This window comes from Vidua chalybeata, chromosome 5, assembly GCF_026979565.1.
Source record: "Vidua chalybeata isolate OUT-0048 chromosome 5, bVidCha1 merged haplotype, whole genome shotgun sequence".
In the NCBI taxonomy this organism is placed as follows: Eukaryota; Metazoa; Chordata; class Aves; order Passeriformes; family Viduidae; genus Vidua; species Vidua chalybeata.
Genome location: NC_071534.1, coordinates 19,839,092 through 19,854,136, shown reverse-complemented (window position 1 = coordinate 19,854,136; position 15,045 = coordinate 19,839,092). Strand labels below are relative to the sequence as shown.

At 43.9% G+C, this 15,045-nt stretch overlaps 1 protein-coding gene and 2 long non-coding RNA genes across 4 annotated transcripts; 1 reads left to right on the top strand and 2 right to left on the bottom strand.

The window, feature by feature from the left end:
• Nucleotides 1-4,881: 4,881 nt before the first annotated feature.
• Nucleotides 4,882-8,876, bottom strand: LOC128788405 (uncharacterized). Of its 2 annotated transcripts, none has more exons than XR_008431058.1 (4): nucleotides 8,670-8,876; nucleotides 6,717-6,831; nucleotides 5,937-5,972; nucleotides 4,882-5,094 (listed from the first exon to the last, which is right to left on the bottom strand). It is a non-coding gene; the product is annotated as an uncharacterized LOC128788405 (long non-coding RNA). The 2 variants fall into 2 exon arrangements; XR_008431059.1 differs by lacking the exon at nucleotides 8,670-8,876 and adding an exon at nucleotides 7,890-8,095.
• A 2,451-nt stretch (nucleotides 8,877-11,327) lies between these two features.
• LOC128788551 (uncharacterized) lies at nucleotides 11,328-12,271 on the bottom strand. The gene is made up of 2 exons (XR_008431121.1): nucleotides 12,184-12,271; nucleotides 11,328-11,726 (listed from the first exon to the last, which is right to left on the bottom strand). It is a non-coding gene; the product is annotated as an uncharacterized LOC128788551 (long non-coding RNA).
• CBY1 (chibby family member 1, beta catenin antagonist) lies at nucleotides 12,092-14,985 on the top strand. The gene is made up of 5 exons (XM_053943659.1): nucleotides 12,092-12,296; nucleotides 12,679-12,788; nucleotides 13,481-13,586; nucleotides 13,671-13,786; nucleotides 14,398-14,985. The coding sequence occupies exons 2-5, from the start codon at nucleotides 12,711-12,713 to the stop codon at nucleotides 14,476-14,478; spliced, it is 381 nt and encodes a 126-aa protein (XP_053799634.1). The 5' UTR covers nucleotides 12,092-12,296; nucleotides 12,679-12,710; the 3' UTR covers nucleotides 14,479-14,985.
• Nucleotides 14,986-15,045: the final 60 nt, after the last annotated feature.

Genomic DNA, 15,045 nt, shown 5'->3' with positions numbered 1-15,045 from the left:
CTTAGCTTTAACCCATCAAGGCATTATGATTTGCTTTTCTCCTGTTTGTATTCCCTCTAGTGCTTATCTGAACAGCAAAAAAGAAAAGATGGAATCAGGCAGCTGGGAGTTGAGGGAGAGAGACAGGGAAAGACTGTCTTGGCACACTGCTGGATCAGTTTTGCCATTTGGTGGACTGTCACCGTTCCTGTAGACAGAGGGACTTCTCTGGGACTGAATGCAAATACAGGGGGTAGAATTTGTCTGGCAGCAGCTGAAGACATTGGTGCCTAATAAAAAGCGAGAGAGAAGGAACAAGGATTTGTTGCAGGAAGCTAAGTCAGAAATCTTGATTTAACTGCAGTAACTCACAAGAAAGGGAGTTAAACCAAGAAAATGTTTCAGTGCTGCAGAACATAGGCCTCTCTGTGTGTAGTCTTCACAAAGAGATTCTGACTCCTAAGGCAAGCAATGTTGGAAGTACTGCAAATACTGTCTTAACTGTTATGGCCAAAAGAGTCAATGCTTCTTTAACTTACTCACACACTAGCACTGAAAATTAGGCTGAAAATGACATGAAGCAAAGCAGCTTTATGCACCAAACATAGGACGGCAGAGTTTTCAGTGTTACAGCTGAAAAAAGCATAATTCATTGAATGTCTTTTTCTCCCCCTTAATACATTCCAGCTCAGAGAAGCCGAGTGCTTCTGTTGTCAAGTAGGGTGAATAATGACTTTGAGTACACTACTCTGTTTTGTACTCAGGACAACATTTTCATTAGCATGATTCAGAAAGAAGAATATATTTAAAGTGCAGCTGATAGAAAATTTTAAATTTCTAGGTCATGGCAGATTTTACTGGTCACATAAAAAAATTATGTATTACAGGAAAAACATTTTTAAAAGAAATTCAGCACTGGTATTTGAGGCATTGCTTCATTTTAAAAAACCCACCAAATTTTGAAGAGCCTGTGCTTGAAAAAGTAATAAATTTAGCAGTCTTTCCACATTGCTTATCAGTTTGGAAAAGCTCAGGTTTTCCAGCTTAGCCTCTCAGTTGATATCAGCTTTCCTTTTAAACCAACCATCCCACAGAACTGAACATGCTCCTCCTTTGGCCAGTTTTTTACTCTTGGCTTTGCCTGCTGTTTCCAACTGAGTTTGTATGTAAACCATAGATAAAAACCCCAATCTTGCTCCATTTGTATTCCATATGTTTGCCAGGCTATTGGCCACAAGAGATCATAAGCAGTTTATTTTTCAAACCTCAAAACTTGGAGAGGCACTGAGTACATCATCATACAGTTATTTTTACATTAAAATAATATTTAAAGGTCTTAGGAATTGTAATTGGTTTTAAAATACTGCTTCCTTGATTTTGCTACAAGAGAGCCTTAATTTTCCGTAATGGTGTGGCTAATAATTTTCTTCAATCTCAAACCTTTAAACTTCAGAGATTCATTAGCCTGATTATTCTTTTTTAATTAATTGTTCTCCTTTCCATGGATTACCATGGTTTCTTTACCAGCCTTACTGGAAGTGAGTTCTTTATTAACCACTTCTCTGTCCATATCTGATAAAAAAGCTGTTAATCTCTCCTTCTCATGGTTTTGCTGAATTGGTGATTATAAATGACATATCTGTGTTTCTGAAACTCTGTGCAGCTGCACAACTCCTACTCAATAACAACTCCCACTGGGGTTCAATATACCCCAGTACTTTCTACTGCAGTCTTTCTTCCTATTTTGTCTGTCCTGCACTGTTGTTCTTTCACTGGATTATTAAGGCAGCACTTCTTGTTTTAACAGTCAGGCAATCCAAGACAGAGGAATAGGTCAGAGTTTCTGAGACCAGAGCTCACACATGACTTCTGTCCTTTGAGCAATGAGCATCAAACAAGTAGGAAGTTGTAAAACATTCAAATATTTGATTTCAAAATTGTATTCAGTATTGAACTGCAGCCATGAGATGTTTCTAACTGAGCAGCCACAGTTCCCCAGCCTCAGCTATCACATGCCACTGATGCAGCAGAAGTAAACTGGAGATAAGAAGCTGAAGAGGACAACAACCATCTTTCATCCTGGGCATTTGTTAGAAATGACTGAGTGGTCTTGAAGAGCCTTTTCTAAAGTAAAAGCATCTGCAGATCAGCTCAGGATTCTGAATTGTCTGGGTGAAAGTTATTCCTGGGTATCACTTCAGGAGGAATTCAGCTTTGAATGGATAGGGGACCTGCTTCCAAAGAAAGGAGTAATATCTTCTCACCCATTCTTCTCAGGAAGACAGAAGGGTTTAAGGTGGTAATGGGTATGGACCCTACTGGCTTAGGGGCAGAATCTGTGAGAAAAACTGAAAAAAGGCAACACTAAAATGTGCAAAGCAATCCCACTTCCACACTGACTGCCTTTACATGAGCAACTGCCCTTAAGAAAATATTTTTTTTTTAATTACAGGGTGTATGTGGGTGCCAACAAATCAGCTATGTCTGCAGGAGAGAAAAATTAACTCAATCTATGACATCATGGCCTAACCTTCTCAAACACTGTGTCACCTCTCCAGGATGAGGTGCTATTTTTAGTCCTCTAGTTTCAAACATATGTTGAGACAGCTTCCAAATGCTTTCCTTCTTATCCTTTCAAGCTTTGCATTATATACCTGGAAAAGTCACTGGCTTATATTTTACTTGTTTGGACTTAGATTTGCTTGTTTGATGAGGATGGTATTTGCTAGAAGCTTGTCCATGTCTCAGTTCCTTCAAGAGAAATGAAGGCCAGAAAGAATTACAGTAATTTACCGTATTGTTAGGATGAATACCTTAATTCTCATGCATTCTCTTTAAAAAGTCTGGCCCATCCCCAAGTGAAGCATAGCTATTTCTAGGGCAAAATACAGCAGCACTAGTGCTAGCAGCACCACACTGCAGTCATGGGAAAAGGAATAAAAGCATCCTCTCCTGTTGAAAGGAGGAATTTCAGGGTCATAGAAGGCAACTGTAGTCTTGCAAAATAGCCATGACACCAGGGAATGTCCTTATCTAGTAAAAAGCAACCAATGGAATTATTCCATAAAGCTCACAGCCGAGTCAGCTGTCTCCAATAGAAACTAGTTTAGAATGTTTCTTCCGTCAAGATTTATTGACTCCATAAACTGCTTTCACAAAGTTAACAAATCACAACACGCTTGTGTGTTTCAGTCTTTTAGTGTGTATGGAAAATGAGACTAGCATCACATGGTTACTGTATTTTTCTAAGACAGTTTTATAAGCAAACTAATTTCTACCAAATTCCACTCCCTGCATAATTCCTTAGTGAAGTATGTTTCCCCCTTGCCATTCCACAGTGACAGAGCAGCACCAGTTAAAGGGCTTTTTCTAACATGCTGTAATGGCAATGCCTTGCCTGTGGCAAGAGGAATGTGGCTAGCAGCATGGCAGTATCACTGGGATGATACTTAAACATAAGCAAGGACAGGAATTAAAAAAAAAAAAAAAAAGTGACCTGGATTCCATCAGCATTGCTCTAATAGTGACTATTTAAAGAAAAAAATAAACCAAACTCAATTCAGCTTGGTCAAGAGAAGACAAATATTTTGCTTCCACTTGTTGACAGACATGTGGCAACACAAACTTTCATTATAAAAATATGTAGAAGTCAGCAAGTTGAAAACTGAGTAAATTGTGTGTTATGTTGAGAGAAGAAACTGGCAGCGTGAGTAAATATAAAAGAAAATGTTTATACCTAATTTCAGATTTTAAGGAAAATAGCTTTCTCTCCTGCCAGCTTGTTTTCAAGGGCTCTGGATTTTAACAGAGCAGACAAACTTGTGACCAATCACCTATTCCTTCTCACCCCACCTCCCCTCCCTGCTTCAATGCACAATACAGGAAAATTCACAAAGTGTGTAACAATGTAGGCATTGTTCTTAACTTCTATTTAAGAGCAATATAACTCAGTTTCGTTCCAAAGCATTTGTAATGAGATAAATGTTTGACTCTGTGAACACCAGCTTTGAATACCCTCACAGGCTTCTGTATCCAGTTCAGTGTTCCCAGCCTCTGACTCAATGCAGCCTGTGTGCATTTACCACTACCATTCCTTCCACTGTTCATACTTTCTTCCATGCTGCTTTGCCCAAATATCCTTCCCTTGCTTTTTTTTTACCTTCTGCCTTACTCTCTAAGCTCCCTGTGCTTAGAACTATTCCTTTTTTTGTGTGATAAATAAGCATTTTTCCTTTTTCCTAAAACACTAACAAAAAAACATGTCAAAAATTCCCATGGTTTTCTGTTAGACATTTCAAAGTAATTTGCTACTCTCTACCCAGCTACAGTGGTCATGCTGTTGCATTATGCTCCATCATCCAGATTATTCAGGTCTCAAGATATCAAATCAGGAATTAAATCAGGGGCTCATAATTAAGCAGTACAATTTTAGTGGTGGGCACCTGCAGTTCCCATTGACTGCAAAATAAGTGCCTATTATGAAGCATTTTGGAAAGTGTCACTACTTACCTAGGTGACTAAATATCAAATTAGGACATTTGTTTTGGATACTGCAATCCCCATTTTTTACTGGCAGATTATCCTTTTCTGCAGCCCACTGCACACTGGCTCACCTGTCCCAATTTCGATTACAAGCTTTCCCGTGTTCTACACTAGGCTTGACATCCTTAACATGATCCCTGGCAACAAGTTATCACTACCAGTTGTTTAATCTTGGAACTGAAGTAGCACATTACTTCAACTGGAAATGAATGAATGAATTGTGAGAACAGCCTGTCTGCTGACCCATGAAAACAATTTCCCTTTCTTTCAGAGTGACAAGATTTAAACCTTCAGAGACTCAGATTTTCATTTGCTTTTATTTCCAAAATGAATCAAATTACACAGATGTGTGAGCTGGGAACCAGTTTCTAAATATGACATCCCCTCCCTCCCATTAAAAAGATGAGATTCTTTACAATATTTAAGCACTTGGTGCATAGGTCAAAGTTAAGTATAATTTTCCCTGTACCACATTCTTCCCTTACTTCTTTTCTAAAGGAAATGTCTGCTGTATCTTGGATCTTGGCTAGTGAGTACAATAGAGCCAGTGAGTGTTGCCTGGGGAATGATGACCTGCAACAAATCAGAATCCCTGAACAGCAGAGGAAGTGGAAAAGGTGCTTGTGGGCATGTATTTGAAATTAGGGTGGTAGAACCTCTGCCAAGGTGTTCAAGAAAGTCTTTCTGAATGGTTACAGAACAATTCCTGTTTCATGTCATCTGACAAATTAATTAAAAAAAAAAAAAACAAAAATCCAACAAACCCAAACTGACAACCTTTTCAGTTACAGTAAGAAGATGAAGAATGTTGAGGAACACATTCAGTGCCAGTAGCTCGGTGTACAGCTGCAGTGTCAGCCGTAGGTTGGGCTCTGGGTTGTGAGAGCCCCAGACAAGAGGCCAGGAACTGGCACTGGCCCTGGTGGGCACAGGACCTGTGGCACAGCCAGGTGACCAGACACTGAGACACAGCAGGAGCTGAGGACTCAGCAGGAAGAGCCAGGACTTTGTCACACAGAGATTGGGAGGGTTTAAAAACCCAGAGCTTTCTTTGGGGTCCCTTCTTGGAGGCACCTAGCTTGAGCCATGGTTAAATTATTTTAAGGATCCAGGTATCTGAGACTCTACTAAGAGAAATCTCAGCTCGAGCCAGTAAGGAAACCTGGTCTGACTGTGGAAGTGGGGAGGGTATAGGGAGTCAAGCAAGGCACCCACTGGGTCACTGGAACTGCCTGCTAAGAAAGAGCTTCAGTCCCAGAGTGACTGACAGAGTGGTTTCTGGATGGTCAGACAAGGAAATTTTCCTTAAGAGCAATGAATACTTTAAATGAAAGCCTGAACTTTTGTGACACATCCACTTGCTGGCTGCACATATTTGTGAATATATTTTTGTCCTGCATTCCTATCAGTCTTACCAGTCTTCTCTGAACTGCTTCTCATCTTGAAGGAATCTGGGGAAGGAAGGCAGAATGAAAAACACAGTTCCTAAGCTTAGAATCCAAAACTTAGTTTATGTTTTATTTTCAGTTTCAGAGAGAGAGCACCCTTCATTATGGCTCATTTGGCTTGGGCATTTAATGCAAATTCAAAATTTATACTTTCAGGGTTCACTTTCCCTTGTGAACCAATGAGCTTTAGTGCTGTTGAACACACTTGACACTGTGCAGCTACTTGTATGACAGTTGTTGACCTACCAAGATCACCTTCTGCCTGGTCCTAATATGTCTCATATTTGCATCCCTTGCTACCCCAGGGAACAACACAGAATGGGAAACCAAAATGAACCAGATCTCCCATTTATTGCTGTAAATACTCCTGTACTTTGCTTTCACAGGTCTCAAAGAAATGGGTTCTGAATTGGCATCCTGGAGTAGTAAAGACCATTGGTGAGCTGCCATCTGCATTCTTCAAAAGCCTGAAAAGCAATGTCATCTGCATATGAGCTGGCAGCAGATACCCAAAAGGACTTTCTGGGCCACACAGTCCATTGTCATGTTGTTGCAGATTCCACAACATCTAAAGACCACATTAATTCCAATTTTTGCGTTTGATAAGAGGCCATCCACAGGCCTTTCTAACACAAAGAATTAATGTAGAGTGACCTATAGATCAAGGCATCCTGGGGGGAAAAAAGACCACCCAGGCTGGATACAAAATTCTTATTTTGATTAGCAGGGTCTAGGGAAAATGCTTACCTCAGTGTTCTTATGACTCTCTTTGGTGACAGCAATTTGTTTATCTTGAATTCTTCTGGTTCCAAGTGGGAATAGTCCCAGTTAGTGGAGCTTCTTGGAGCTTCTTGGAGTGTGTCTAAGTGAAGGTACAGAAGGAATGGTGAAAGAACATGTAAGAGGAAAGAATACTTAGCATTTCTCTCCCACCTTCATAGTACGTTATACACACTGAGCTTCACAGAATCTCATCATACAGTTCATGATACACAAGTGTGCTTGTTTGTACAGGCAAAGCACAGGTGGTGCTCTTCTGAGGCCTGAGATGAAACCACCTTGGCAGGGAATTTAGAATCCAGGCCCTGTTTGCTCTCCCTTATAAACAACACAGCAGTGCAGCCCAAAGGCCAAACATCTTGTCTCCAGCAGCTGCCAGTGGTGAAGGGTTATAACAGCACCAAACACCAACCCACACAGAGAGATGCTTGAGACCCTTTCTCTGATATTCCCTTTTCCAGAATCTGCCTGTCAGGAACATACAGACTGGAGGCTTAAGTTTCATCATTTCCTGGAAAGGACATCTTAAGTGAGCCGTGGAAACAGATGACTGTGAAAGTAAGAGACAAGGAAAAGAATGAAATATTTTTTCATTCATGAAAATGTGGCAGATGTGGAAGCAAGCAAAGAGTAGCCAGGTAATGGGAACAGAGTGAAATAAAGCTTAACACAAGCTTTCACTGCTGTGTGGGCTGCACATGCTCTCTGAACCTTTGCTTTCCCAGTTACCAAGGACAGCCTCGTGGCAAACTCTTGTCAGGAAGCAATGGATTCTCTCCAGAACATGTGAGTGGCTCAACTGCCTGTGTATTTGTGTAAATTCTTTCAAGTGAACAGTGTGGCCAGAATGGTGAGCAATGATTGGGAAACCTTCTCAGAGGCCTGGGAACTTTGCATATTTCATGCATGGCTTCATTTACACTTTTTCTGCTTCTTAGAGCAGAGGATACATGTTTTCCATGTTAGTACATGTTAAAGTGGCCAAAGAACACAAATGTAAACGTATTATATGTATGTGTGAATCCAGGGAAGGAGGGCAGAAACTGAGTTTGAAAGACAAGGGGTAACTCAGTTTGCAACTGAGGGTAACTTACAGCTTGTAGGAGCTGCATTTCCTGACAGGAGCAAAACTGTTCTCACCTATCATCCATTCTGAAATTGCATTGCAAAGCTGTGTCTTGCACTCATCAGTACTGAAACATGACCACGGGAAACAAGCACAGAAGCGGGTATGCAAGGCTTGACTCAGCAGTGAAGAGAAAAATAAATAGGGTTTAAGGAAAAAATAATGACAACTCTACATCCTTTTTAGTCAAGAGATCATGTACACAGTGTTCTTTTGAATAACAAAGTCTACATTTCAGCCAAAGTAATGACTGCAGCTTTGAAAAGCCAGTAGGGAAGAAGTACGTGATTTGGTAAAAAAAAATAAGGATAAAAACATTTCTCCTTCCTCCTTTATTTAAAGGTCTGGTTAGCAAAATAGAACAATCAGAAAGAGTGTTAGTGCAGCTATTTAGAACTTTTAGGACACTATAAAAGCCAGCTGTGAAAAGTGAAAGAGAATTGAGAACCTGTGAATAAATAAGTAACTAAAAGAGAGAAGGCAGAGGCAAAGTAGGCGAAGGCATATTTGTTGGCTGATAGAGGGCACACATGACAGATGAGAAATATAACCTGTGTTTTACTGCATTTTATTATTTTTTTTAGGTCCATCCAGAAGACAGAAGCATGAACTGCCCTGGCTATCACTCAGCTATTCAATGAAGGGTACCACCTGTGACAGACACTCCATTATCTCCAAAAGTCATGGCATCCATGATAGTTGGATATTAGGATATTTGCAATAATTAATTAATAGATTCTTGCACAGAACTCTCAAAATCTCAATTTATAAGATAAGCATTAATTTCAGATTACTTTTGTGTGGATGGGCTTCTCCTCTTCACTCTCCTTGTGTTTTCCTTGCCTAGCTATAAGCATTGGAATGAGGGCCTCCTGGTGGTGGAATCTGTGACAGTCAAGCGGGAGGAAAGCACATTTCTTAACAAAGCAGTGAAACGGCTGTTCTTTTATCTATTGAGTTACCTATAATGAAATAAAGAAACAGAGAGAGAAAAAGAAGTGTCGGCTTTACCAAGAAAATATAGGCGAGGTATTTAATATCTAGGATTCTAAAAGAAGGGACATCTTTAACTGCACAGCACTGAGATAAGAATTACCTCACTGCTGAAAACTTTAATTGGGCAGGGAATTAATTTCAATATGCCAAAAAGGTTTTAGTTTATAGGTTTTAAACTCAGTCTCATTTAGTCCACCAGGTGTTACTGATAGGTAAGGCTTTATAAAACCTTACCTATCCATAACAACCAGGCAATGTAGCAACTTTCAATACAAAAACTAAAATAAATACTCACTTTGATGTCAGAGTAAGCCTAGAGTAAGTCTACTGAATTCATCAGACAATGGGGTTTCCCTATAATTATTGGTATAACAGAGAACAATAATAATCCTGCAGCGTATATGAAAAAAAGCAAGAGAAACTCTATGGAGTTAAAAGCAGCTCTGAGAACATCTAAGCTATAGATTCTCTCTCACTTTTGAGCCAAAAAAGCTGAAGAAGATGCTCCAAATTAGGCTACCAAGAACAGCTTGGGTCTATTCCAAAATTTCCACACTGCCATGTGCTACAGCCCTATCTTCATCCTGTCAATCTCTCAGCCTTCCACCAGTGTTCTCAAAGATGTCCTCCTGGGAACATAAACAGCTTCCTTACACAATGACTGCAACATACAGGTTCTTCACCATTTAACGGGCTTTTGCGGTTCCTAAGTGATCTCTGTAGTTATTGTCCTGGGAGAAAGAGTGTGTGCTAGGTGTTCTTTTCCCCGCAGAATGACAGGAACAGAAGGATGCAAATTACTACACCATAATGCTCTTAACATAGCTGAAAATCGTATGTCAAACTATATATAAATATATGTATGTATGTATTTGCAATATACTGAGAGACAATGCTAGAAACAGCAACAGTCAGTTCTTGTCTTGGTATCTACCTGATGTAGGTGGAGAAACAATGATGAAAAGCTGCTGCCAAAATATCCTGGGAAGTTGGTGCAGTGAGGAAATTCCATAGCATTTTTCAAAAAAATGGAGTCTGGCAAGAAATGAAACCATGCAGAAGATTGCTGAAGCAAATCACAGCAGAAATCAAGACACTGAACCTCCTTCTCTTAGTCTCCAGGGGAAGATTTCTGAACTCTTGTTGACAAGCCCTACCAACTATGAGACCATTTACACAGGTATTATTCACCATGGGCGCAGCAACCAGGCACAGAAGGAAGCATTTATCTCACATGCCAAGGCAGTGGGGATGAGCTGCCCGGCTTTTTCCAAGTCTCTGCTCCACAGAAAGAGGCACTAAGAGAATCACTCTGAGACCCCAGATGCATGAGACAGTTTAGTTTTACAATAATGACAGTGTATTTCTACAATACTTATCCTGCTCAGCACAAGGAGAAGTCAAGCAGCAACTGTGCTGAAACATACAGGTTTCTTCTAGGAAGGTGAAGATTACTGAAAAAAACCACCCCAGCCATAGTGAGCTCAGTCCTTCACTATCCTGTATGGTCTTTGGCTCTTATCAGCACCCAGGTGAGTTGCCTTTATTTTCTCATTTCAAAATTGTGATTCTACATGCTCTCAGCTTTTCTTCCAAAGTTCTTGCCCTCTTTTATCTGGACCTTCCTTTCACCTTTCTTACCCAATATATGCACACACATATGGGTATTAAATGGTGATAGAAGCCACAACTTCACAAGGACCTTGCTCTGAACAGCAAGTTTTTATTCTATTTTTAAGGGTGTTGACTTCCCCCCCCGCCCATTATAATCACTTCTCTTGTTGCAAAAATCACTGCTTTCCAGTGCACAGACTCTGGTATACTGTGTCTGAAAGCAACTATTTTATAGCATGTGTTCTGCAAGAACTACATATTGGTTAACTGGACTACCAAAAGATACAGCAGCACCAGAGATTTTTCTTGTCTCAAGTCACTGGATTTAAGTGTGCTATTTTTCCAATTCCCATTTCAAGTGAGCAATTTTCTGGTTCACTTAAGGCAGGGTGCCAGTTAAGCACTCTGGAAGTGAAAGTCTGTTAGATAATTATTTTTTTTTTCCCTGGAGGACTAATACATGTACAAACCAAATCAAAATGTTGGTGATTCTCTTCTTTTCTTCTCCTTTTATCTGCCTGCCCCGTCTGTTTTTTTTTTTTTTTTTTTCCTCCTTGTCTTTATTGTTCCCTTTTAACTAAAGTCAGAATCTTAGTACCTCATTAATCCAAAATTTTTCAGGAAAGCCCCAGGACGTCCTCAACATAAGCTTTTTTAACAATGAAGCAAGTAACTTTAGATTGCTATTCTAACATATTGTAGAATTAATTTATACTTTAGGAGTGGCATTTTGCCTCTGTAACATAACAAGTGCTGGTGATATGTGTTACATACCCATGCCATTCATTCAAAATATCCAAACCAACTGCCACTGCCACCTCCATGGAATACAAGCCAGCAAGTAACACAAGGAATCTAAATTTATTCCATCATTTGCTGAAAGGGAGGACTTTGCAATGTGCACAGAAAATCAGGATGCTGGGACCACTTCAAAGGAAGGTATGTGAGGAGCTGCTGCTGTGGAGTCACTGTCCCTCGAGGTGTTTGAGAAAGACTGGACATTGCACTTAGTGTCACGGTCATGTTCACATGGTAGTGTTTGGCCAAAGACAGGACTTGATGATCTCAGAGATCTTTTCCAACCGAACTGATTTTGTGATTCTGTACGATTCTGCTCTCTCCAGCTCCTCACCCATCATCCCCTGAACTCGTGCAGTCCAGGAGGCCAGACCTCCTCCACTTCTTCTCCAACGTTCCCAAGCAAGGAAGGGTTCTCTGCCTAATGGCGTTTAGTTATTTATCTGAAAAAATAAACAAACAGTCCCCACCAAAAAAACATCGTTAACAGCTCTTCCAGGCGATTCGAGCATTTTAGGGAAGGTGTTAAGGAAAGCGCCGTCAGCCCGCCACTAGTTTGACACAGCCCGTGAGCAGAGCCGGACCCCCAAGCCTATTGCCCGGCACTCCGCCCCCGTCTACCTCCACCACAGGAGGCGGAGCGGAGCCGCGGCTCCCATCGCCACGGCAACGCGGCGGCCGCAAACCGCTCCCGGGACACGCGGCGGATCCCACCGGCGGCGGACGGCGAGCGCCGGGAGCGGGCGCGGCCCGACGGAGAGGTGCGGCCCCCCCCCGGAATTAAGGCCAAGCTCGATGGAACAGCCCGGCCCAACCGCCCCCGCACCGCGGGGCTGACCCTACCACTGCGGCGCGGGGGGGATGGGGGCTGGGAGCATTCTTCATCGGCTCCGCTCTTACCAGTGAGATGCCGAGAGGGAAGACAGAACAAAGGAGCATCCCGGTGGTGGCCCGTGCAGGGAATAGCGCCCCGCGGGTCTCCCCTTCCAGCTCCTCGGCCTGCCCGTAGGGTGGTACGGCTACGGCCCGTGCCCCCCCGAGGTGCCGGGCCGCGCGGCGCTGGGGGTACCGGCCGGGGGCGGGGAGGGCCGGGGGAGGGGGTGACACCTCGAACCATCAGTCCTCTGTCCCCCGCCCGGCTCGGTCACATGGCGGCGGAGGTGCGAGGGACGTGCCCGTGGAGGGTTGGTGCTGCCTGGTGGCAGTGATGGGGAGGCGGCCAGGACCGCCCTTCGCCCAAAATCTCTATCTTGGCCTGAGAGCTGGGGGGCTCTGCCTGGGGAGGACGTCACTGGAGAGAATGAGGGGCTCTGCCTCGGGACAGTCTACCTGGGGAGACTATCACTGCTCTTGGCCCACAGCCTCAGACCCGTTGTGTCTCTCTTGCTCCTTCAGGAGCCCGCCATAGGCCTGGCCAGCAGCGTGCGATGCCTCTCTTTGGGAACTCCTTCAGCCCGAAGAAGACCCCCCCCAGGAAATGGGCCTCGCTGTCCAACCTGCACCTGGTGAGTCCCAGCACCTGCAGGTTGCTGCAGGAGCACTGCATTGGTGGCAGGGGTGGGTGGCTCCTGCTGTGAGTGCCATAATCCTTACAAGGGCTCCCAGCTGCTGCTGGGGCAGGAAAAAGTTCTTCACCCAGAGGGTGATTGGACTCTGGAACAGACTTCCCAGGGCAGTGGTCACAGCACCAAGCCTGACAGTTCAGGAAGTGTTTGAACAATACTCTCAGACACATGGTGCGGCTCTTGGGGACGGTTCTGTGCAGGGCGAGGAATTGGATTAAATGATCCTTGTGGGTTCTTTCCAACTCAGTATATTCTATTATTCCAACTGTGCTGCTTTCTTCCTGCAGTGCAGCACCATTCCTGATTACTGTGACTATACAGGAAACTAGAAATGGAATAGCTCAGGGAAGAATCATCATCACCCCACCTGCAGTCCAGAACTGTGTCACTGAAAACTTCTCACCAGTGGTCTCCAAGTGCAGGGAGATGAGTGTGGAGGTGGGAGAAAGTGCAGGGATGGCAGTGAGAGGAACCAGTCCTCTACTGCAGCAGAACATGACCAAAGTAGAGTTCCAGGCTCCAGGGCCATTTGGACCAGCATCTTCCACTAGAATGCCAGCCACTAAGAAATGGGAGAGCAGGGGGTGGCTCTGGAATTCTGTGAAACGCTGAGTGTGATCTTCTCTCTGCAGCTGGATAGATCCACCCGTGAGGTTGAGCTGGGCCTGGAATACGGCACCCCCACAATGAACCTTGCTGGCCAGAGTCTCAAGTTCGAAAATGGCCACTGGGTTTCAGGTACAGTACAGCTCAGCTTGCTCTGGTCTGAAGTAGCCACAGTTGGCTGACAATCTGTATTTTGACCTCCTTATTTCCTCCAAGAATCAGGAGGCTTCGTGGGGGATCGCAGGGAACTGCAGCGCTTGCGCAAACGAAACCAGCAGCTAGAGGAAGAAAACAACCTACTTCGGCTCAAAGTGGACATTCTGCTGGACATGGTGAGCCTTTGTCCAACCCCTGTCTGCCCATAGCAGAGGGGATGTCCGAGCAAAGGGTTCTGGGTCCCCTGAAAAAGGCTGTCCTCTGCCCCAACTAAGAAACTGAGTTACAGCCACTGTTTCTGGTCACAGAAGATTAAAGCTTCCATCTGCTGTCATGAGGGGTGAGACATCTATCCCATGTGTAAAACTGTGGATGAAAGAATTTCCAGTAAATAAACTGAAATTCAACCTTATCCAGAAATCACAGCTTTCATGCTTAAAATCTGGAGAGACATTCAGTGAAATAGAACACACATCTATTCTCAGTTAATAAGTGATTTAGCCTTTATGTCACTCTAAACAAATATTTTCTTTCCTTACTCTTCACGTGTTTTAAAACTGGAAAATGTTTTTTGTGGCTGGAACACTTAGCAGAAGCGCTAGCTGCTCTCCAGGTTTTCCAGGTTATCTCAGTGAAACGTGACATGGCAGCTTCCCCCTTGCTCAACAGGAACAAATTGCCTCCCGCAGGACCTGCCTTGTGGCTGTAAATCTCGGTTGTGCTGTGAAGTTGGAAAAGCCTCACGAGCTTTAAACTCCCTCCTGTTGTTGTTTGCTGTGCGTTCCAGCTTTCTGAGACCACTGCCGAGTCCCACCTCATGGAGAAGGAGCTGGAGGAGCTGAAGCAGCACAGCCGGAGGAAGAAGTGAACAAGAGATGGCCAGGCTGGTTCTGGGTCTTGGCCCACAGGATGCTGGGGCTGGCTTGGGCCTCCCAGCCATGTTGGTACTGTGTGGAGGTACTTTGTTTCACGGGACCACGAGTGCCGAGATGCCTCCAGCGTTGTGTGGTGCCGTGGGTACTGCTAATGGCTGGTTTGTCACCACAGCGCTATTAATTAACACGATTTTCCTCAGAGCACTTTACCTTGCTACGTTTCCTCACTGCAGCCCAGCATAGGTACCCTCTTCTCTAAGGCAGCCGGACAGCAGGCGGTGGGGAAGATCCCGTCTCCATGAGGGCTCCTGCTCGCCTTCTCCGCTTACCGAAGCGGGGAGACCTCTGCCCGTTCCCCCTGGGGAGCCCGCGGGTGCTTGTACAAGCCTCACCGTCTGCCTTGGGCGAGCAGGATGCTGCAGTTGCTCGTTCTAGAGAGTTTTGCATATTTTATATAAAACCTTGCAATTAAAACCCGCTTCTGAGGGTGTTTGTAACGCGTCGCGCTGTGCTGTGGGGGCCGGAGCGGGGGCAGCCAGTGCTCCTCCGGGCCGCCAGGG

What these genes read in the sequence shown, in the direction of transcription:
- CBY1 (XM_053943659.1), top strand. Translation starts at nt 12,711, where the DNA reads ATGCCTCTCTTTGGGAACTCCTTCAGCCCGAAGAAGACCCCCCCCAGG. An exon ending in CGCTGTCCAACCTGCACCTG is followed by an intron (nt 12,789 to 13,480) that starts GTGAGTCCCAGC and finishes TTCTCTCTGCAG; the next exon opens with CTGGATAGATCCACCCGTGA. An exon ending in TGGACATTCTGCTGGACATG is followed by an intron (nt 13,787 to 14,397) that starts GTGAGCCTTTGT and finishes TGTGCGTTCCAG; the next exon opens with CTTTCTGAGACCACTGCCGA.